At 42.3% G+C, this 24,336-nt stretch overlaps 1 protein-coding gene across 3 annotated transcripts in view; it reads left to right on the top strand.

Annotated features, from left to right (window-relative positions):
- Positions 1-24,336, top strand: part of LOC124005529 (transcription elongation factor SPT6-like) — a 65,175-nt gene that overhangs the window by 27,341 nt on the left and 13,498 nt on the right. For 2 of the 3 annotated variants that reach the window (XM_046314897.1, XM_046314891.1), the window contains exons 16-33: positions 4,362-4,516; positions 4,724-4,919; positions 5,264-5,409; positions 5,675-5,792; positions 6,111-6,186; positions 6,307-6,467; positions 6,647-6,784; positions 7,089-7,256; positions 9,680-9,807; positions 10,012-10,219; positions 14,178-14,325; positions 15,764-15,906; positions 16,199-16,339; positions 16,543-16,738; positions 17,311-17,456; positions 17,600-17,692; positions 19,092-19,205; positions 19,477-19,601. In XM_046314897.1, coding sequence (XP_046170853.1) covers positions 4,362-4,516; positions 4,724-4,919; positions 5,264-5,409; positions 5,675-5,792; positions 6,111-6,186; positions 6,307-6,467; positions 6,647-6,784; positions 7,089-7,256; positions 9,680-9,807; positions 10,012-10,219; positions 14,178-14,325; positions 15,764-15,906; positions 16,199-16,339; positions 16,543-16,738; positions 17,311-17,456; positions 17,600-17,692; positions 19,092-19,205; positions 19,477-19,601 — 2,600 coding nt within the window. Of the gene's footprint in view, positions 1-4,361; positions 4,517-4,723; positions 4,920-5,263; positions 5,410-5,674; positions 5,793-6,110; positions 6,188-6,306; positions 6,468-6,646; positions 6,785-7,088; positions 7,257-9,679; positions 9,808-10,011; positions 10,220-14,177; positions 14,326-15,763; positions 15,907-16,198; positions 16,340-16,542; positions 16,739-17,310; positions 17,457-17,599; positions 17,693-19,091; positions 19,206-19,476; positions 19,602-24,336 lie in introns of all 3 variants that reach the window. The other variant, XM_046314906.1, reaches the window with a different exon arrangement.

The raw sequence follows: 24,336 nt of genomic DNA, 5'->3' as shown, positions 1-24,336 counted from the left end.
TCACTTAGAATTGTCCTTGTTTTTGAAAGGAAAGCGCATTTTTTGTCCATTAAAATAACATCAAATTGATCAGAAATACAGTATTGACATTGTTCATATTGTAAATGACTATTGTAGATGGAAACGGCTGATTTTTAATGGCATATCTGCATAGGCGTACAGAGGCCCATTATCAGCAACCATCTTTCCTGTGTTCCAATGGCACGTTGTGTTAGCTAATCAAAGTTTATAGAAGTGAATCGCAAATTCAAAACCGTTGGACAGCAACATAATACACTAAGGCACTGATCATTGGGAACGAGACTGCTAAGGCTTCATCCATAAGTTAAGTTGGTAGTTTAGCCTACAAAACTAAAACATTCCAGATGTTCAAATCAAAAGGCCTGATCTAAAATTATTGTAGCCACATCTCAAGTCCCCGGTGGTGACACATTCAGAACTCAAAAGATAATTTAAGTATTTATACTGAACAAAAATATAAACACGACATCATTAAAATTTCAACTATTTTACTGAGTTAAAGTTCATATTAAGAAAATCTGTCAGTTGAAATAAATTCATTAGGCCCTAATCTATGGATTTCACATGACTGGACAGGGGCAAAGCCATGGGTCGGCCTGGGAGGGCATAGGCCCATCCACTTGGGAACCAGGCCCAGCCAATCAGACCGAGTTTTCCCCCATAAATGGGCTTTATTACAGACAGCAATATTTAATCAGCTGTCCGGGTGGCTGGTCTCAGACGTTCCCACAGGTGAAGAAGCAGGATGTGGAGGTCCTGGGCTGGTGTGGTTTAACGTGGTCTGCGATTGTGAGGCCGATTGGAGGTACTGCTAAATTCTCTAAAACGACGTTGGGAGGTGGCTTATGGCAGATTTTTTTTTTAACATTAAATTATCTGGTAGCAGCTCTGGTGGACATTCCTGCAGTCTGCATTCCAATTTCATGCTCCTTTGTGTTCTGTGACAAAACTGCACATTTTAAAGTGATCTTTTAGTGTCCCCAACACAAGATGCACCTGTGTGATGATCATGATGTTAATCAGCTTCTTGATATGCCACACCTGTCAGGTGGATGGATTATCTTGTCAAAGGAGAAATGCTCACTAACAGGGATGTAAACAAATTTGTACACAATTTGAGAGAAATAAGCTTTTTGTGCATATGGGACCTTTTCTGTGATCTTTTATTTCAGCTCATGAAACATGTGACCAACACTTTAAATGTTGCGTTTATTTTTGTTCAATATACTTTAAAAACTCTGTCTAAGGCCAAGAGAATAAGAAACACTTTAGTCAGAAAACAAAAATATAAAAATACTTCTGTTTTCAATGATGTAGCTGACGATGCGGCACTCTTGGGCATTTTATGGAGAACAAAAACTACTTGCCTACATTTGAACACCAGGACAGAAGCTTCAGACATCTTCCCAATTAAGTAGCCTAGTTTTGTTTGTATACTTGAAGAGAACTCGGGCCTATCACTCGCAGCCCACATCTTCCAATGCATTCTGGAAAAGTGTGCATCAAATTCTACTAGGCGAAGAGCTGAAATGAGTAACATCCTGGCATTTAAACCATACCCGATTTAGAAATTTCACATGCTATTAAACATTCTATTTTTGCGTACTGAGATTACGTGATTGCATTGTTTCTTGTTTTTTTTCGGAAGCGCATTCCCATATCTAATTGTTCAGCTATTGTCAAAGCTGAAATTAGAATGACATCCGGTCATTTAAAGTATACTTGATTTTCGAAATGTCGTATACTTTATTTAAACAGAATTTTTTTTGCATACTCAAACGGCCTACTATTTAGAAACCAAGTGTGGCCGTTCAGACACGACCACTGTCAATGTTTATAATCACTATGTTTGACGTACAGCTACATTGCGTCATTCCCTGGGTTGTTCTGAACAGAATGAGCCTATGTTTGTCGTACTGTGAATATAATTTGCCGCAGAACATGTATCTCAATGCACTCATGACTCCATTCTATGCGCACCCAATTTATGATCTGCTTCACTGAATTTCCTGGTAAAAGCCTAACACTTAAAGATGGTATTTTCTAACTTTGTTAGTCATGTTGGCAATAGAACAAGCTTTCAAATGATGCCCACCTGACCCAGATTGTGATTTTACAATTGGCTGTTTTCTGGATTGCTTAAACAAAAACAGTAATTGTGTGATGGTGGGGATACAGGGCTGTGTTCATAACAACTACAAGTGTGCTTTCTCTAGTTCTTCAACGACACAGCTAGGAGAGCTCAAAAAAGCACCGTTATAATGGAAGTCATGAAAGTGAATTGGAATAACTTGAACTGAGAGGTGTGTGGCCACTTGGAGACACCAGTTAGACCTCTCACTCAAACCCTTGTAATTTTTGTCTTTCGTTGCACCTACCCCAACTTTTCTATTAATATTCTTATCAATGTATCCAGAGGGTTTTCAGATTTCACTATCAAACAAATGGGTAAGTCTCTAAAAGCTTTCCATACCTGGATTGTGCAACATTTTCCCATTTAAAAAAAATATATATTTTCAAAATTCTTCAAGCTCTGTCAAATTGGTTGTTGATCATTGCTAGACAACCATTTTCAGGTCTTGCAGTAGATTTTCAAGCAGATTTAAGTCAAAACTGTAACTCGGCCACTCAGGAACATTCACTGGCTTCTTGGTAAGCAACTCCAGTGTATATTTGTGTTTAATAGTCACATTTGCAGGGTTGCCGGTGTGATTGCAGGGTACAGTGGAAATATTGCAGGACTAAGTGAAGTAAAATAGGTAGCTAACTAGTGGTGGATATTCAGCAGCCTGATGGGCTGAGGGTAGAAACTATTGGCCAGTCTTTCATTTTTTTTGTCATGGTGCCCTTGTACTGTCTCTGTCATTGAAGCAGGGAGAACAGGGCACGGCATGGCTTGGCCTTCCTTCGACACCTGGTGTTGTAGGGTAGGGGTTCTGTAGGGCAGGCAGTGTGCACCCAATGGTGCGTTCGGCTACACGTATCACCCTCTGAAGAGTCTTGCGGTCCGCGGCGGTGGAGTTGCCGTACCAGGCTGTGATGCAGGCCAAAAATATGCTCTTGATGGTGCTCCTGTAGAACACTGTGAGGGCCCTCGGGACTGGCCAAATTTCTTCAGCATCCTGAGGTTGAGGAGCGGCTGTTGTGCCTTCACTACGGTGTCTGTGTGGTTAGACCATTTCAGCTTCACTGAGATGTGTACGATTTGAAATTGGAAGTTAATGATCGTCCGCACGGTGGCCCCAATTGATGAGGATGGGGGTATGTGCAGCCTGGTTCCTCCTGAAGTCCACAATCAGCTCCTTTGTTTTGCTCAAGTTGTGGGTGAGTTTACCTGTCACCACACTACACTGTGATCAGAGGGCCTACGTCCTCCCTGTAGGCTGTCTCGTTGTTGGTAGACTGTCGTGTCATCAACCAACTTGAGGATATTTTAAACTGTGTAAGACCATCCAGTCGTGGGTATACAGGCAATACAGGAGGGGGCTGAGGATGCATCTTTGTGGGCCCCCGTGTCGAGGAGGTACTGTTGCCTACCTTGACCACCTGGGAGCTGCCCGTCAGGACGCCCAGGACCCAGTTGCATAGGGAAGGAGTTCAGAGCTGTGAGCTTTGTAATGAGCTTATAGGGCACTATGGTATCAATGAACAGCATCCTCACACATACATTCCCTTTGTCCAGGTGGGTAAAGCCTAGGTCACATTAGTGTCATAGCATTTTGGTACACCAGAAGTACATTTATTTCCAAAGGAACGCTGCGTTTGCCTTGCAGCGCGTTCTGCGGTGCATACGTTGGATTTATCAAACATATACATGAAATTGTATGCGTAGACAGCTTCACATCATGTTTTCTTATGCTGGGCATCATTCACAAGTGTTATTATATAATTCACAAGTGATAGACCAATATTGTCACCCACCAGACTATTCTTGATTGAATCTTGTCTCTACATATACTAATAATATATGCAACATTTTGTTTTGATTTAAAATGGACCGTTATCATGCACCTGTATCGAAGTAGGGGCAGCGGAAAAAATAAATAGCTGATGAGATCCTCCTCTATTTAGTAGAGGCCATCACCCTGTTTTCTCCCACAATTGCATAGCCTTTAGAAATGTAGCTGCATCAGAGCTTGGAGAAGCCTAATTTGCGGACCGATGTGTATTGGTGAATCGTTACATCCCTAATGGTTATACATATTCATTTTCATATTTCTTCTTTAAGAAACATTTAAATGAATCCCTTTCCGTCTAGGTTCATTCCCACCAGTATAAAGGGTTAAGACATTATCCTCTTTGTACCATGCCGTGTTAATTGACCTCCAGTTTGTTATTAGGATATGGATGAGGCCCATTTTGGCTACTCCTTCAAGTACCTGAAAAACAAGCCAGTGAAGGAGCTGAACGGAGAACATTTTTTAAAGATGTGCCAGGCTGAGGAGGAGGGACTTCTCACCATTGACATCTGCATCGACCTCCTAGGGGTCAAAGGGTATGGAGACAACCTTTAAGTTAACCCTTTTTTCCTGGAATGGTCAATTGTGCAAAATATGTATTTTGTCTGTTCTGCTGGTTTGTTCAGAACAAAGCTAAAGGCTTCTGCTCTATTATTTCCTTCTACTCAAACCTTCTCCACGGATTCTTTAATTTTGGTTCATAATAATTTCTCTCCCCCTCTCTTCCTATCTCCCCCCCCCAGGTTTGCAGGTGACCAGACGTACTTTGATGAGATCAAGCAGTTTTACTACAGAGATGAGTTCAGCCACCAGGTGCAGGAGTGGAACAGACAGAGGACCCTGGCCATCGAACGCTCCCTCACACAGTTCCTCTACCCTCAGATGGCCAAGGAACTCAAGAACAAACTCATCGCAGAGGCCAAGGACAACATCATCAAGGTATATACTCGATAGTGTTACAGCACACCTAGCTACATCCAGGACTCAGTATCATGAATTCCATATACTGTTGAATACTTCAAGAGTTGCCGTAACTTGATCATTTTTTTTAAATCAAAAATTAATGATATTGTGAATTTCAATTTAGAATTGCCGATGTTCCAGCACATGTTGTGAATAAACATCCATTTCAAGCTTTAGTGTACATTTGGTCACAGTGGTGTATTATTCCTCTTCCGGTTCACCTTTGACCCTAGTCGTGTTGCAGGAGGCAGTATAACTGGCTGAAGGTGTAGCGGTGTGGTGTAGGTTTGTATACACTGTGATATTGTGTGTACGTCCAGTCGTGTTGCAGGAGGCTGTATAACTGGCTGAAGGTGGCTCCCTACAGACCAGACCAGCAGCAGGCGGAGGAGGAGGATGATGATCTGATGGATGAGAGTCAAGGAAAAGGCATCAGAGTCCTGGGAGTGGCCTTTGCAGACAGCAGGTGTGTGTGTGTGTGTGTGTGTGTGTGTGTGTGTGTGTGTGTGTGTGTGTGTGTGTGTGTGTGTGTGTGTGTGTGTGTGTGTGTGTGTGTGTGTGTGTGTGTGTGTGTGTGTGTGTGTGTGTGTGTGTGTGTGTGTGTGTGTGTGTGTGTTTGCGCAAAAGGGAAGGCGATGTGTGGGCGTGTTTTGTTTGTTTGTGTTATCCTCCAACTTATTGTATACCATATGCATTAATAATAACTGAAAGTTGTAACTCTGTTACCATAGAGACACGCCAGTGTTCTGTTCTCTGATCAACGGAGAGGGAGAGGTGGTGGACTTCCTCCGTCTGCCTTACTTCCTGAAGAGGAGGAATGCATGGAGGGAGGACGATAGGGACAAAAAGGTACAACCTATCCTCTCCTCTGCCCACCTGTCATGCCATCTTATCATTTAGCCATGCATTCATAGGAAACATCACTTCGTCAGTGTAGTTGTATCAACGATAGTTCACCAAAAGTCAAGAAATCGCTTTGGAAGCGTCATGTATTCCAGGAGATATTGCAGTACACGCTTTGGGTTTGTTTAATCAGCTGCTGTGACCAACCTGTTAATCCTTAGATTTTGTCTCGTTTTATTTTGTTCTACTCAGTCTTTTATATCATACTTTCATTCATATGATTATTATCATGGAGCATAATATTGTAGTGTTTTGTCTCCTCAGCTCCAGGACATTGAGAACCTAAAGAAGTTCCTGATCAGTAAGAAGCCTCACGTGGTGGCTGTTGCCGGGGAGAATAGGTGAGTCTTCTCCAACTACTGACCACATTTGAGAAGAAAAACCTTTCTCTGTATGTGCAGAGAGCGCTTAAGAGTTTTTTTTTTTTGGATATCTACCGTAAAGAGCTTTTTTGGCATGCGTGTTTGTTGCGTGTATGTGTGTAGAGATGCCCACATGATAATGGAGGACATTAAGAGAACAGTGAGTGAGTTGGAGCAGGAGTCTTCTCTGCCTGCTGTGGGAGTGGAGCTGGTGGACAACGAACTGGCCATGCTTTACATGAACAGCACGAAGTCTCAGGTACACACACTCCGTATACGTGGGCGCACACACACACACACAGTCCACATGAACTGCAAGAAATCAACAAGTCTGCTTTGACACAGCATGAATGCATAGCTACGCAATACACACACATCTGATGACACATATCTAACCATACTCATGACTCCTCCCTCCCCTATTCTCTCTCGCTCTAGACTGACTTCAGGGACTACCCTCCGCTGCTGCGCCAGGCCGTGTCCGTAGCCAGGAAGATTCAGGATCCCATGGTGGAGTACGCGCAGGTCTGCAGCACAGACGAAGACATCCTCTGCCTCAAACTACACCCTCTTCAGGTGAGACACTGAGTGTGTGATCTGTCCTCAGGACCCATATTCATAAAGCCTCGGAGTGGAAGTGCTGATATAGCAATCTTAAATGTTGTTTAATTTAGATCATAATGACTAAGATTATATGGACATGGGGGACCCAATCCTAGATCTGCTTGAAAATTGTCAGAGAAAGGTCATCGATACTCAGTGGCCTTCGCGGTATGTTGATTTTATGGTACCCTTTCTTTCTCCTCTCTCCCCTCCCCACCTCTCTCCCTCGCCACCGTCTCCCCTCCCTCCCCACCGTCTCCCCTCCCTACCCTCTCAGGAGCATGTAGTAAAGGAGGACCTGCTGAATGCTCTGTACTGTGAGTTTATAAACCGGGTCAACGAGGTGGGGGTGGATGTGAACAGGGCCATATCTCACCCCTACACACAGAGCCTGGTCCAGTTCGTCTGTGGCCTCGGACAAAGGAAGGGATCGCACCTGCTCAAGGTCCGTCTTTGTCTCTCGCTCTCTGTGTCTGCCTGCCTGCAGGTGTTGAGTCAGTGCCGTGTTCAGTATGTCTGTGCTTTGCTCCATGTCTGTACACGGTCTGTATTGTGTCTCGCCCTCTCAGAAGCGAGTCCTGAGTCATGCTAATGTGTACAGTGGGGCAAAAAAGTATTTAGTCAGCCACCAATTGTGCAAGTTCTCCCACTTAAAAAGGTGAGAGAGGCCTGTAATTTTCATCATAGGTACACTTCAACTATGACAGACAAAATGAAAAGAAAATAAATCCAGAAAATCAAATTGTAGGATTTTTAATGAATTTATTTGCAAATTATGGTGGAAAATAAGTATTTGGTCAATAACAAAAGTTTATCTCAATACTTTGTCATTGCCAACAAAAGGTATATAACAGAGGTCAAACGTTTTCTGTAAGTCTTCACAAGGTTTTCACACACTGTTGCTGGTATTTTGGCCCATTCCTCCATGCAGATCTCCTCTAGAGCAGTGATGTTTTGGGGCTGTTGCTGGGCAACACGGACTTTCAACTCTCTCCAAAGATTTTCTATGGGGTTGAGATCTGGAGACTGGCAAGGCCACTCCAGGACCTTGAAATGCTTCTTACGAAGCCACTCCTTTGTTGCCCGGGCGGTGTGTTTGGGATCATTGTCATGCTGAAAGACCCAGCCACGTTTCATCTTCAATGCCCTTGATGATGGAAGGAGGTTTTCACTCAAAATCTCACGATTTTTAAATGTATTTTTTATTTCACCTTTATTTAACCAGGTAGGCAAGTTGAGAACAAGTTCTCATTTACAATTACGACCTGGCCAAGATAAAGCAGTTCGACACATACAACGACACAGAGTTACACATGGAGTAAAACAAACATACAGTCAATAATACAGTATAAACAAGTCTATATCCGATGTGAGCAAATGAGGTGAGATAAGGGAGGTAAAGGCAAAAAAAGGCCATGGTGGCAATGTAAATACAATATAGCAAGTAAAACACTGGAATGGTAGATTTGCAGTGGAAGAATGTGCAAAGTAGAAATAAAAAATAATGGGGTGCAAAGGAGCAAAGTAAATAAATAAAATAAATACAGTAGGGAAAGAGGTAGTTGTTTGGGCTAAATTATCGGAGGGCTATGTACAGGTGCAGTAATCTGTGAGCTGCTCTGACAGTTGGTGCTTAAAGCTAGTGAGGGTGTTTCTAGTTTCAGAGATTTTTGTAGTTCGTTCCAGTCAGTGGCAGCAGAGAACTGGAAGGAGAGGCGGCCAAAGAAAGAATTGGTTTTTGGGGTGAGCAGAGAGATATACCTGATACAGGGCCCCATTCAATCTTTCCTTTACACGGATCAGTCGTGCTGGTCCCTTTGCAGAAAAACAGCCCCAAAGCATGATGTTTCCACCCCCATGCTTCACAGTAGGTATGGTGTTCTTTGGATGCAACTCAGCATTCTTTGTCCTCCAAACACGACGAGTTGAGTTTTCACCAAAAAGTTATATTTTGGTTTCATCTGACCATATGACATTCTCCCAATCTTCTTCTGGATCATCCAAATGCTCTTTAGCAAACTTCAGACGGGCCGGGACATGTACTGGCTTAAGCAGGGGGACACGTCTGGCACTGCAGTATTTGAGTCCCTGGCGGCGTAGTGTGTTACTGATGGTAGGCTTTGTTACTTTGGTCCCAGCTCACTGCAGGTCATTCACTAGGTCCCCCGTGTGGTTCTGGGATTTTTGCTCACTGTTCTTGTGATCATTTTGACCCCACGGGGTGAGATCTTGCGTGGAGCTCCAGATCGAGGGAGATTATCGGTGGTCTTGTATGTCTTCCATTTCCGAATAATTGCTCCCACAGTTGATTTCTTCAAACCAAGCTGCTTACCTATTGCAGATTCAGTCTTCCCAGCCTGGTGCAGGTCTACAATTTTGTTTCTGGTGTCCTTTGACAGCTAGCTCTTTGGTCTTCGCCATAGTGGAGTTTGGAGTGTGACTGTTTGAGGTTGTGGACAGGTGTCTTTAATACTGATAACAAGTTCAAACAGGTGCCATTAATACAGGTAACGAGTGGAGGACAGAGGAGCCTCTTAAAGAAGACGTTACAGGTCTGTGAGAGCCAGACATCTTGCTTGTTTGTAGGTGACCGAATACTTATTTTCCACCATAATTTGCAAATAAATTCATAAAAAATCCTACAATGTGATTTTCTGGATTTTATTTTCTCATTTTGTCTGTCATAGTTGAAGTGTACCTATGATGAAAATTACAGGCCTCTCTCATCTTTTTAAGTGGGAGAACTTTCACAATTGGTGGCTGACTAAATACTTTTTTGCCCCACTGTATGTAGTCCTTTGTCCTTTTGTAAAGGAGCAACATTAGACATTTTTACAGTATTAGTATACCAGCGATGTCTCTCCCCAGATCCTAAAACAGAACAACACTCGTTTGGAGAACAGGACTCAGCTGGTCACCATGTGTCACATGGGCCCCAAGGTCTTCATCAACTGTGCTGGTTTCATCAAGATAGACACCGCATCGCTCGGAGACAGGTACGTGTGTGTGTCTCTCTGTTTGTGAAGGGCAAAAAGTTATATTTGGAGAGGTTTTGTTTTTTTCTACCTAGAATGTTCTTCCCCCACTGCGTATTCCTATGGAAAAATATGTTTTACATTTTTATGTCCAATAATTGACAGTTGTTTTGTATGCTCTTGGTATGATGTTGGTTCTAACTCGATCCCTTTCCCCTTCTGCAGTACGGAGTCATACATCGAGGTTCTGGACGGGTCCAGGGTACACCCGGAGACGTATGAGTGGGCCAGAAAGATGGCGGTGGACGCTCTGGAATACGACGAGTCCGCGGAGGACGCCAACCCGGCCGGTGCGCTAGAGGAAATCCTGGAAAACCCGGAGCGACTCAAAGACCTGGATCTTGATGCCTTCGCTGAGGAGCTGGAGAGACAGGTATGGACAGAAGGGTGTGTTGGGGGGGTTGTGTGTGTTCCTGTCTTATATGTTGTACTTAAATTCCCTGAGAACTTTATTCTCTCCACATATTCCTTTTCAATGACCTAACCTGTCCAATCCTTGCTGGGTTACCTTTATAAGAACATCATGCCATGTCCCCTCACCTTGTCCTCTCCCCTGCAGGGTTACAAACATTGTATGTATGATATATTCCCCTTGTTATCCATCTTACCTCTGTTCTCTCCTGTAGGGTTATGGTAACAAGGGCATCACACTGTATGATATACACTCCCCTACATATTTATTTGGACAGTGAAGTTGAAACGTTTCATTTGGCTCTATACTCCGGCATTTTGGATTTGTGATCAAATGTTTTATTTGAGGCGACAGTACAGAATGTCTTCTTTTTTTTTAGGGCATACATGTATATCTGTTCTACCATTTAGAAATGAAAGTGAATGATGTAGCTAGTCCACCGCATTTTGAAGGTGTCATAAGTATTTGTTTAATTCACATATGTTAAAGTAGTCGAAAGTGCGGTCTAAGGCAGTGCTTGAGGCGTCACTACAGATCCGGGTTTGATCCCGGGCTGTGTCGCAGCCGGCTGCGACCGGGAAACCCATGAGGCGACGCACAATTGGCCCAGGGTTGTTCGGATTACGGGAGGGTTTGGCCGGCCGAGATGTCCTTGGCCCATCGCGCTCTAGTGACTGCTGTGGCAGGCCGGGCGCATGCACGCTGACACGGTCGCCAGTTCTACGGTGTTTCTTCCGACACATTGGTGCGGCTGGCATCCAAGGAGCAGTGCAGCTTGGCAGGGTCGCGTATTTAGACGCATGGCTCTTGACCTTCGACTCACCCGAGTCCGTACGGGAGTTGCAGCGATGGGACAAGATTGTAACTAACAATTGGATATCACGAAATTGAAGAGAAAAAGGGGTAAAAAGTACAAAAAATAATACAAACATTTAAGTTGTCGAGTTTAGTATTTGGTCCCATATTACTAGCCCGAAGTGACTACATCAAGCTTGTGACTCTACAAACTTGTTGGATGCATTTGCAGTTTGTTTTGGTTGTGTTTCAGATTATGTTGTGCCCAACAGAAATTAATGGTAAATAATGTGTCAAAGGCTAGGTAGGAGAAAACTGAGGATGGATGAACAACATTATAGTTACTCCACAATACTAACCTAAATGACATAGTGAAAAGAAGGAAGCCTGTGTAGAATATAAATACTCCAAAACATGCATCCTGTTTGCAATAAGTCACTAAAGTAATACTGCTACAAATGTGGCAAAGAAATGAACAAATTCACCTTTCAGCAGGACAATAACCAAAGTCATAAGGCCAAATATACACTCAAGTTGCTTACCAAGACGACATTCTGAATGGCCTAGTTACAGTTTTGACTTAAATCGTCTTGACAAGCCTTGAAAAGGGCTGTCTATCCAATCAACGTGACATAGTTTGAATCATTTTTTAAAGAGTAATGTGCAAATATTGCACAATCCAGGTGTGCAAAGATCTTAGAAACGTATCCAGAAAGACTAACATGTATTGACTCAGAGGTGTGAATACTTATATATATGAAATATTTCTGTATTTCATTTTCAATTATAATACATGTTTAAAAAAAATCTGAAAACATGTTATGGGGTGTTGTGTGTAGATGGGTACACTGTGGGGTCTGAAATTGACACCCTTGATAAAGATGAGCAATGATAACTGCGTAAAATAAATCATTCAAATACTGAGGAAAACTGTATGCTCAAAAAACAAAGGGAAATTATATTGTTTTATACTAATACATCAATTAGCAATAAGGTTAGCATGTCTTGGAGGTATGGTCTTTGACCCTCTTTCTCACTCATCATTAGTCACGATTCATTCAGGATTATGTGTAATCATGGTAGCATCCACATTAATGGGCTCCCGACTGGCGCAGTGGTCTATGGCACTGCATCTCAGTGCTATAGGCATGACTATAGACCCTGGTTCGATTCCAGGCTGTATCACAACCGGCCGTGATTGGGAGTCCCATAGGGTGGTGCACAATTGGCCCAGTGTCGTTAGGGTTTGGCCGGGGTAGGCCGTCATTGTAAATAAGAATTTGTTCTTAACCGACTTGCTTTAGAAGTGCTTAGAACCATATTCGTATTTATAATAAAAGTGAAACCAAGCTGACACACTACATTATTTACCATTCTTATTTACCAAATTTGATGTAGTCATTTGCGTGTTAGGAAGCTGGGACCAAATACTAAAACTTTGGACTAAGAATCTTTAGGGGTGTCAATATTGTTGACCCAAAAGCTACACCTCACCTTAGCAGAGGTACAATTTACAGCTCCACCACTTTAATTAGCCAAAATAGTTTTGTTTCTCGCCCCCCGTTTATTTTTCTCCATGTAGTTTTGCTCCGTATTACACCCTATCCTAAGTCTGTGTGTCTATTTCCTTTAGTGTCTTTTCTGACTCCAATCTAGTGGGTTCTAAAACCCCCCTCCCTGTTGCTTTTCTAACTATAAGTGTATCTTTCAGAACCCCGTTTGAAACCCTTCGTTTTTTTGTCGGAGTATCTTTGTTAGTCACTGTGAGCGACGACATTTTGAGGTTGTCTTTTGGGAACATAAAACTGTCAAATTAAATACATAGGGTAGTGTATGTTACTCTCTTATGTAGGGTTATGGTAACAAGCTCTATATCACTGTATGAGATGTATATGTGGGCTGGGAATTGACAGGAACCTCACGATACAATATTATAACGTAATTTAAGGGCCGTAATGTATTGTGGGGTGTCCATCCACTCTGTCCAGAGTGGGAGAAAACAGGCTTTGGTGGTGATAATTTCCCTTCCTTATGTTATCAAATCACTTTTACCAAGACAAATATGATTATTCATGTTCTGAATTGTTCAGTGGGGTCTCTCTAACATATCATTAGTATTATATCCAAAAAGTTGGATTTCGTAACCTCATAAATCCATTAAAAGCACAGAGCTCTGTTGACATAGCAATGCAGGTTTCTTGTGCCGTCTTCAAAGTTGTTTCCGCGAGTCGCAAAAAGCTAAATTAGCATGACACGAGCTGAATTAAATGTGAAAGCTTACGGTACACTCAGTGCAGTGTTGACATTTCATAGAGATTCAATTGATTTTGTGTCAAATCTGAAGAAAATTGAAAAGGATCAGTAAATTTCAAATTAATATGATAAGCGTATCCTAAAATATGAAAATACTACGTCATGTCTCAATCGATATTCATCTTACCTCTATATATTTTTTTATGTCCTGCAGATTTGAGAAGAAAGATGACGAGTTCAACGGGAAAGTGAGCCTGTCAGGTAGCCAGTAGCCTTAATTTTTGCACAGAATCCAGCCTAGCTGACACGATGTCATTTCTCTGTTTTTCTACCACTTTTTTTCTCTGGCCTCAATTGATTTAGTCACCCTAATTCTGGACATCCTACAAGGGTAAAAACTCTTACATTTCAAGCAGATTATGATAGAGACATGAGGTTTTCTTAGATGATTATCCACACAATTAACCAATTGGTCAAAATATTTGTTTTTGATTGGACACCCTATGTATTATGTATTGTAATTCGATACTGCGATTTTGTGATTCGATGTTCCAAGCATATTGCTCACCATATTTCTGCTGCAGAGGGACAAGAGAACCATGAGAAAAGTTTTGATCCGTCATGGAAATAAAAGTACTGGAAACAAATTGAGTTTGGTGCAGGTACAGCCGACTAGCGCAAAAATAATATTGTGATATTGTCCAAAAATAATATTGCGATATATCACCAACAATTATATCCCGATATGTAACTGTATTTATTTTTCCACTCATCACTAATGATATATGTTATTCTCCTCTGTACGGTTATGGTAACAAGCTCTATATCGCTGTTCGACATATATTAACCTTGATTCTCCCTTTCCCTGTAGGGTTACGGTAACAAGGGCATAACGCTGTATGATATCCGTGCTGAGTTGAGCTGCAGGTATAAGGACCTGAGAGTTCCCTACAGAGCTCCTAACACCGAGGAGGTGTTTAACCTGCTCACCAAGGAGACACCTGAGACCTTCTATATAGGTAACACACACATCTTCTACATAGGTAACACACACATAAACTCAGCAAAAAAAGAAGGACCCTGTCTTTCAAAGATAATTTGTAAAAATCCAAGTAACTTCACAGACCTTCATTGTAAAGGGTTTTAACACTGTTTCCCATGCTTGTTCAGTGAGCCATAAACAATGAATGAACATGCACCTGTGCATCGGTCATTAAGATGCTAACAGCTTACAGACGGTAGGCAATTAAGGTCACAGTTACGAAATCTTAGAACGCTAAAGAGGCCTTTCTACTGACTCTGAAAAACACCAAAAGAAAGATGCCCAGGGTCCCTGCTCATCTGTGTGTACGTGCCTTAGGCATGCTGCAAGGAGGCATGAGGACTGCAGATGTTACCAGGGCAATAAATTGCAATGTCCGTACTGTGAGACGCCTAAGACAGCGCTACAGGGAGACAGGACTGACAGCTGATCGTCCTCGCAGTGACAGACCACGTGTAACAACACCTGCACAGGATCAGTACATCTGAACATCACACCTGCGGGACAGGTACAGGATGGCAACAACTGCCCGAGTTACACCAGGAAAGCACAATCCCTCAAACAGTGCTCAGACTGTCCGCAATAGGCTGAGAGAGGCTGGACTGAAGGCTTGTAGGCCTGTTGTAAGGCAGGTCCTTACCAGACATTACCGGCAACAACGTTGCCTATGGGCACAAATCCACCATCGCTGGACCAGACAGGACCGGCAAAAGTGTTCTTTACTGACGAGTCGCGGTTTTGTCTCACCAGTGGTGATGGTCGGATTCGCATTTATCGTTGAAGGAATGAGCGTTACACCGAGGCCTGTACTCTGGAGCGGGATTGATTTGGAGGTGAAGGGTCCGTCATGATCTGGGGCGGTGTGTCACAGCATCATCGGACTGAGCTTGTTGTCATTGCAGGCAATCTCCACGCTGGGCGTTACAGGGAAAACATCCTCCTCCCTCATGTGGTACCCTTCCTGCAAGCTTATCCTGACATGACCCTCCAGCATGACAATGCCGCCAGCCATACTGCTCGTTCTGTGTGTGATTTCCTGCAAGAAAGGAATGTCAGTGTTCTGCCATGGCCAGCGAAGAGCCCGGATCTCAATCCTATTGAGCACGTCTGGGACCTGTTGGATCGGAGGGTAAGGGCTAGGGCCATTCCCCCTAGAAATGTCCGGGAACTTGCAGGTGCCTTGGTGGAAGAGTGGGGTAACATCTCACAGCAAGAACTGGCATATCTGGTGCAGTCCATGAGGGGGAGATGCACTGCACTACTTAATGAAGTTGGTGGCCAGTTTATGTCTGTTGTTGAATCTTATGTTCATACAAATATTTACACATGTTAAGTTCACTGAAAATAAACGCAGTTGACAGTGAGAGGACGTTTCTTTTTTTGCTGAGTTTACATACACACACCTTCGTCTCCAGGTAAGCTGATCACCAGTGTCGTGACAGGCATTGCTCACCGGCGCCCACAAGGGGAGAGTTATGACCAGGCCATCAGGAACGACTCTACCGGGCTGTGGCAGTGCCCCTTCTGTCAACAGGACAACTTCCCTGAACTCAGTGAGGTGAGATACCCTCACCCCATGGCTTCTGACCTTAAAGCCTCTTGCTCATTTCCCTCATTACCCGTTGATGACTTTAAATGGTGGTTTTGGAAATAAAAGACACTTTCGAGGAAACATCTGTTCTATGTTTTGGTTTGTGTTCCTCTTCTTATTCTTCTTCCTCTCTCTACCTGCCCTTTCCCCACATCTTCCTATTGCTTTCTGTCTCTTTCTTCTCTATCTATCTATTTTTCGCTCGCTCCCTTCCTCCTTCTATCTCCCTTCCTGTCTCCTCTTTCCCTCTCTCTGCTAGGTGTGGAACCATTTTGACAGTGGATCATGTCCGGGCCAGGCCATCGGTGTGAGGTCTCGAATGGACAACGGTGTCCAGGGCTTCATCCCCACCAAGTTCCTCAGTGACAAGGTGGTCAAGCACCCTGAGGAGAGAGTCAAGGTGAGACACAGCTGCACATTCACACGCTATCTCTCTCTTTCTCACACACACACACACCGTCCAGCACTGACACATCTGAATCAAGTAATCACGCCAGTCTTGTAGCTCTCGAGGACTTGGGTTAGAGAAATCTACAGTTGTTTCCAGGAGTTAGTTGAGTTCCTGTACAAGTGTTCACCCGTCTCCCCTCTTCCCTCTCCCAGGTGGGTATGACCGTACACTGTCGCATCATGAAGATTGACATTGAGAAGTTCAACGTGGACCTGACGTGTCGTACGTCTGACCTGATGGATAAGAACAACGAGTGGAAGCTTCCTAAGGACACCTACTACGACTTTGACACAGAGACAGAAGACACTAAGGCAGAGGAGGAACTCAAGAAGAAACAGCAGAGAACCAGTAGGTATACACGACGAGTAAACAATAGTATACAGAGAATAAACTGTCCGAGCCAATTAGGGCTGGCACAATTACCATATAATGGTAATCTACGGTTATGGATGAAGACTGTCCTGAAAATAACATAAAGAGATAAAACACTTTTTGTGGGAAGAACAGCTGACTGAAGATGGGACGGCCGGGCATCCGTTTCTGGTGTAACATGGACTCTTCAGTAACATGGGCATTCAACTTTTTTTTGCGCCTTGCTGAAACAAGCGAGGTTTTGCAGAGGTTTTGCAGCAAACAAGTCTTTGGTTGCCTAGGCAATGACCCCCTCCTTGCAGCACATACAGGAAAGGAGAAGAGGAGAAAGTGTACATTAAAAAACTAAATATATATTTTTTTGGGCTATTTCATTGAAGATTCCATAACCGTCACAGCCTTAGAGCCAGTTATTGTACTGGGGCAGGCTTAGAACTAAAAAAAAATGTTTTACATTTATTTGAACTTAACCTTACTCTGCCCTTTCTCACTTTCTGTGTCTGTCTTTCCTCCCTCTATCCACCCTCTTTCCTTCTCCCTCTCCCTAGCCTATATAAAGCGTGTGATCGCCCATCCATCGTTTCACAACATCAACTTCAAGCAGGCCGAGAAGATGATGGAGTCCATGGACCAGGGAGATGTTGTAATCAGGCCCAGCAGCAAGGGAGAGAACCACCTCACTGTCACATGGAAGGTGTGGAGGGAGAGGGGGAAAGGGAGGAGTGCATTCAATGAGTGTATTGACAGAGGCTTGTAATATATGTAATGTTCAGTCACGGACCAACAGGTTGGTTAGTTCATTGATTATTGTTTTGGGATGCTAAATTCTTGTTGTAGGTGGCTGATGGTATCTACCAGCATGTGGATGTGAGAGAGGAGGGCAAGGAGAACGCCTTCAGCCTGGGACACACACTCTGGATCTATACAGAGGTACCTCAGTGGCACACGCGCAAAGTGTGTACATTATTCACATGCTTAAAGAGATCCGACCAAATTCACATAGAAAAGTGAGTTATAGTTATATCATTGAACGCAAGTTTGATAAGCGGAAGATCCTTTCTATGTGCGGTATTTCTATGCTTCCTGTCCATACGTGGGTTTTTTTTGGCGTCTTTTTACTTTAGGTTTTGTACATCAGCTTCAAACTGCTGAAAATACGATATTTCTAGTTATTTAAAATATATTTCACATTGGATTATAGTAAGATGATTCTCTACTACACCCTACATTGATTTTTGTCACGTAAACAGTAATTAGGCAAACATTTAAAAAGTTTAGCAACCAGGCAATATAGGGGTAAGGACTTGGCTCATCGCACTCTAGTGACTTCGGTCGTCAGTTGAATGGATGGTGTTAACTCCGACACATTGATGCGGCTGGGTTTTGGGTTAAGCGGGTGGGTGTTAAGAAGCACAGTTTGGCGGGTCATGTTTCGGAGGACACATGACTCGATCTTCGCCTCCCGAGCCCATTGGGGAGTTTCAGCGATGAGATGAGATTGAAATTGAGAAGAAAAAGGGGGTAAAATACAAAAAAAGAAATGCATTCAAACTGAAGAAATACTCAACCGAAATGAATCAGAGGTGCGGGAGGCTGCCTTAATCAATATCCACGTCATCAACGCCCGGGGAGCAGTTGTTGTTGGGGGTTAACTGCCTTGCTCTCAAATTTGTTGATAAAAATTCATGTAACGAGTAATCCAGGAATGTTATGGGTTAATTGACCAGAGAAAAATAGCAACTACAGATCGCAATGGCTAAATTAATTCCAGATACTAGGGGTCCGCGGGGCTCCTCCTCACCACTCTATGGCAGAATGTTTTCTATATATTTTGCCTTTTAAGGGATAGTTCACCCAGAATACAAAATTACATATTGGTTTCTTTACCCTGTAAGTAGTCTATGGACAAGGTATGACATCAATCCAAAAATGTTTCCACATGCTAACGTTTTAGCATTTGTGGCACAAATCACATTCAAGTCATGGGACCGAAATGGGCATTTTTAGCTCTTCATGTTCAAATCATATATAAGTGACTTTGCTGAGCTTCACAGTCAATTTTAGGCCTTACAAAGTTGATTTACTGTTTAACAGATTTTTTTTCTTTAATGCAAGGCAAGCGAGCAAAAAAAAATGTATGTAATGAAAAAAGTGTAAGCAATTTAGACATTTTGTAAAATACTAAACAACCTTAGTACAACACCTAGTGACCTTAGACTTGAGATATAATGGTGTTGGAATGACCGTCACTGGGCCATTTGGGTCAACTGTCCGTTTAATTGTGTTTTGAATTTCAAATAAATATTTATTTATTTTTCTCTATCTGTAGGAGTTTGAGGATCTTGATGAGATCACAGCTCGTTATATTCAGCCAATGGCAGCGTTTGCTCGCGACCTCCTGGGACATAAGTACTTCCAGGACTGTAACGGAGGGGACAAGAAGGTAGGTATGGTGGTGTGAATATTGTCGTAACCACGGGAAGTGGCACAGAGTATTTGTTTATTTTGATCGACCTCAAGTAGCTCACAGAGTATTTGTTTTACAAAGACTTACAAAGAAACTAACCTCCATTCTGTCTATAAAACATGTTTAATCTCCCCAGTGACAATTTTTTGGTTCTATTGTTCTCTATTTATAGAGCTACATATATTTTTATTCATCCACTCATCTTTTCTGACCCTCTTTCTTTTTCTCCCTCCCTCGGTTTGTGTAGAAAATGGAGGAGTTGTTGATTAGGTGTAAAAAGGAAAAGCCTGCGTTCATCCCCTATTTTGTCTCAGCCTGTAAAGACCTGCCAGGGAAGTTCATACTGGGGTACCAACCTCGCGGAAAACCACGGTGAGCTACCATGACTACTGCTAACTAACCCAAACCATGCTGGGTTACCATGACTACACTTAACTAACCCAGACCACGGTGAGTAACCATGACTACAGCTAACCTAACCCAAACCACTGTGAGCAAACATGACTACAGCTAACGAACTCTAACCCAAACCACAGTGAGTTACCATGACTACAGCTAACTAACCCTAAACCCTGTCCCCTTATCCAGCCATTACCCTTTACCCAAACCATGATGAGTTCACCTAACTACTGAAAAAAAATTGCACACCCTTCCCCCTCATAGAATTAACTCAAAATAACGACCACAAATAACAATAACTGTGTTTATAAACATGGCCATCAACTTTGCCACTACAGCATGCTTTTGTGGCATAGTTGATGCCACGCAGGGCTACGGGCCAGAAGGTTGAGGGTTCACCGACCACCACAGACGAGCTAACTCTCCCTGCCTGTTTCATTAGGCCTATACTGCGATCAGAGCTGGCTGCAGACAATGATCAGCTAGGTGGAAATGAGATTTTCAACATTTTGATGCCATATTTATAATTATATAACATCTATGCAACAAGTTTTCGACCAACAGGTTTCTGGCCCAATGCACCACACAACCAATAAACAAAGAATACCGACTTCTGGCGCTTCAATATCATGGTTTGCGTTTTCAACACCACAAAAAATAGACTATGTCAATGTCGACAAACAGAAAATACATCCCTGCCTGCATTGTAAACCGAAGGCTTTGCTTGACAATTTCTGAATGCCATTAGACATTTTGGTGTTTTGTAACAGATGTCTCTTTCCATTCATCATGGCCCCTGCATAGTTTGGATTGATTGACTTTGTATTTTTCAGTTAAAAAAAATACATAAACACACAGTATAACGATTTTTGTGACTGTGATAACATAAATAGAGTGCATTCGGAAAGTATTCAGACCCCTTGAATTTTTTCACATTTTGTTATATTACAGCCTTATTCTAAAAATAGATTAAATTGTTGTTTTCGCTCATAAATCTACACACAATAACCCATAATGATTTTTTTTTAGAAATTGTTTTAACTTGATTAAAATGTCAATATTACATTTACATAAGTATTCAGATCCTTTACTCAGTACTTTGTTGAAGCACCTTTGGCAGCGATTACAGCCTCAAGTCTTCTTCGGTATGACGCTATAAGCTTGGCACACCTGTATTTGGGGAGTTTCGCCCATTCTTCTCTGCAGATCCTCTCAACCTCTGTCAGGTTGGATGGGGAGCGTTGCTGCACAGCTATTTTCAGGTCTCTCCAGAGACGTTAGATCAGTGTCAAGTCTAGGCTCTGGCTGGGCCACTCAAGGACATTCAGAGACATCAAATTGTATTGGTCACATACACATGTTTAGCAGATATTATTGCGGGTGAAGCGGAATGCTTGCGTTTCTAGCTCCAATGCTCTAATACCTAACAATTTCACAACAAAAATAAAGGAATGGAATTAAGAATATATACACTATCGTTCAAAAGTCCACAAAAATAACATTAAATTGATCAGAAATACTGTGTAGACATTGTTAATGTTGTAAATGACTATTGTAGCTGGAAACGGCAGATTTAAAAATATATATATATATATTATGGAATATCTACATAGGCATACAGAGGCCCCTTATCAGCAACCATCACTCCTGTGTTCCAATGGCACGTTGTGTTAGCTAATCCAAGTTTATCATTTTAAAAGGCTAATTGATCATTAGAAAACCCCTTTGCATTTATGTTAGCACAGCTGAAAACTGTCATGCTGATTAAAAAAGCAATTAAACTGTCCGCCTTTGGACTAGTTGAGTATCTGGAGCATCAGCATTTGTGGGCTCGATTACAGGCTCAAAATGTCCAGAAACAAATAACTTTCTTCTGAAACTCGTCAGTCTATTCTTGTTCTGAGAAATGAAGGCTATTCCATGTGAGAAATTGCCAAGAAACTGAAGATCTCATACAACGCTGTGTACTACTCCCTTCACAAAACAGCGCAAACGGGTTCTAAACAGAATAGAAAGAAGAGTGGGAGGCCCCGGTGCATGACTGAGCAAGAGGACAAGTACATTAGTGTCTAGTTTGAGAAGGACACCTCACAATTCCTCAACTGGCAGCTTCATTAAATTATACTCGCAAAACACCAGTCTCAACATCAACAGTGAAGAGGCGACTCTGGGATGCTGGCCTTCTAGGCAGAGTTCCTCTGTCCAGGGGCTGTGTTCTTTTTCCCATCTTAATCGTTTATTTTTATTGGCCAGTCTGAGATATGGCTTTTTCTTTACAACTCTGGGGTTCAGACCCAGGGCCTCGAGCTTAATGATGAGCTTGGAGGGTACTATGGTGTTGAATGCTGAGCTCTATTCAATGAACAGCGTTCTTACTAGTGATGCACCGATATGACATTTTGGGCGAATACCTATATCTGATATTTCCTTGCCAAAAAACACTGTTACTGTTAAATTATAGCGGCCTTTTAAGCGTTCTAGTACAGTTAAATAGTTAACACGCACACATGGACGCAGCGGTCTAAGGCACTGCATCTCAGTGAAAGAGGCATCACTACAGTCCCTGGATCGAATCCAGGCTGTATCACATCCGGCCATGATTGGGAGTCCCATAGGGTGGCGTGCAATTGGTCCATGTTTGGCTGTGGTAGGCCAAAAAGTTATTTTGTTGCCATTTATGTATGTCCTCATTACCAGTAAAACATAATCAAAAACAATTTCTTTAACTTTCTGTTCTGCTTCATTGTTAATTTGTTCAGTCATTTCATTCTCAACCAGGATTTCTTAATACATGTCAAACAGTGAGGTTTCAGCTCTGTCTGTCAGTGGCCTCTCTTCCTCGGTGCGCACTGTCACTGTTTTTTTCCATCTTGTCCAGCTGTGTATGTAACATTTCACGTAAACCCTGTTTCTTGTCTGCGTTGAAATAGCGGTCCTTGTACCTAGCATCAAGCATGGTGGCGTTTTGTTGAGCTGGCGTTTCAATTAGAGGTCGACCAATTATGATTTTTCAACACCGATACCGATTATTGGAGGACCAAAAAAAAGTCGATACCGATTAATCTGACGTTTTTTTGTGTTTTTTTTATTGTAATAATGACAATTACAACAATACTGAATGAACACTTATTTTAACTTAATATAATATATCAATAAAATCGATTTAGCCTCAAATAAATATAGAAACATGTTCAATTTGGTTTAAATAATGCAAAAACAAAGTGTTGGGGAAGAAAGTAAAAGTGCAATATGTGCCATGTAAAAAAAGATCACGTTTGAGTTCCTTGCTCAGAACAGGAGAACATATGAAAGTTGGTGGTTCCTTTTAACATGAGACTTCAATATTTCAAGGAAAGAGGTTTTAGGTTGTAGTTAATATAGTATTTATAGGACTATTTCTCTCTATACCATTTGTATTTCATATACCTTTGACTATTGTATGTTCTTATAGGCACTATAGTATTGCCAGTGTAACAGTATAGGTTCCGTCCCTCTCCTCGCCCCTACCTGGGCTCGAACCAGGAACACATCGACAACAGCCACACTCGATGCAGCGTTCAGCGTTACCCATCGCTCCACAAAAGCCGCGGCCCTTGCAGAGCAAGGGGAATAACTACTCCAAGTCTCAGAGCGAGTGACGTTTGAAACGCTATTAGCACACACCCAGCTAGCTAGCTAGCCATTTCACATCGGTTACACCAGCCATTAGGCTGATAGGCTTGAAGTCATAAACAGCGCTGTGCTTGCGAAGAGCTGCTGGCAAAACGCACGAAAGTACCATCGCTCAGTCAGACTGCTCTATCAAATCATAGACTTAATTATAACATAACACACAGAAATACAAGCCTTTGGTCATTAATATGGTCAAATCCGGAAACAAAACGTTTATTATTTCAGTGAAATACAGAACCGTTCGGTATTTTATCTAACGGGTGGCTTCCCGAAGTCTAAATATTCTTGTTACATTGCACAACCTTCAATGTTAAGTCATAATTCTGTAAAATTCTGGCAAATTAATTCGCAATGAGCCAGGCTGCCCAAACTGTTGCATATACCTTGACTCTGCGTGCAATGAACGCAAGAGAAATTACACAATTTCACCTGGTTAATATTGCCTGCTAACCTGGATTTCTTTTAGCTAATATGCAGGTTTAAAAATAAATACTTCCGTGTATTGATTTTAAGAAAGGCATTGGTGTTTATGGTTAGGTACAGTCGTCCAACGATTGTGCTTTTTTCGCAAATGCGCCATTGTTATGTCATCCCCCAGCATCGATTATATGCAACGCAGGACACACAAGATAAACTAGTAATATCATCAACCATGTGTTGACTAGAGATTATGATTGATTGTTTTTTATAAGATAAGTTTAATGCTAGCTAGCAACTTACCTTGGCTTCTACTGCATTCGCGTAACAGGCAGGCTCCTCGTGGAGTGCAATGAGCGGCAGGTGGTTAGAGCGTTGAACGAGTTAACTGTAAGGTTGCAAAGATTGGTTCCCCTGAGCTGACAAGGTGAAAATCTGTCGTTCTGTCCCTGAACAAGGCAGTTAACCCACCGTTACTTGGCCGTCATTGAACATAAGAATGTGTTCTTAACTGACTTGCCTAGTTAAATAAAGGTAAATTAAAAATTTAAAAATCGATGCCCAAAAATACAGATTTCCAATTGTTATGAAAACTTTAAAATGGCCCAAATTAATCGGC

The sequence above is a fragment of the Oncorhynchus gorbuscha genome, linkage group LG02 (genome assembly GCF_021184085.1).
Source record: "Oncorhynchus gorbuscha isolate QuinsamMale2020 ecotype Even-year linkage group LG02, OgorEven_v1.0, whole genome shotgun sequence".
Classification (NCBI taxonomy): Eukaryota; Metazoa; Chordata; class Actinopteri; order Salmoniformes; family Salmonidae; genus Oncorhynchus; species Oncorhynchus gorbuscha.
This window is presented reverse-complemented; position numbering and strand designations above follow the sequence as displayed.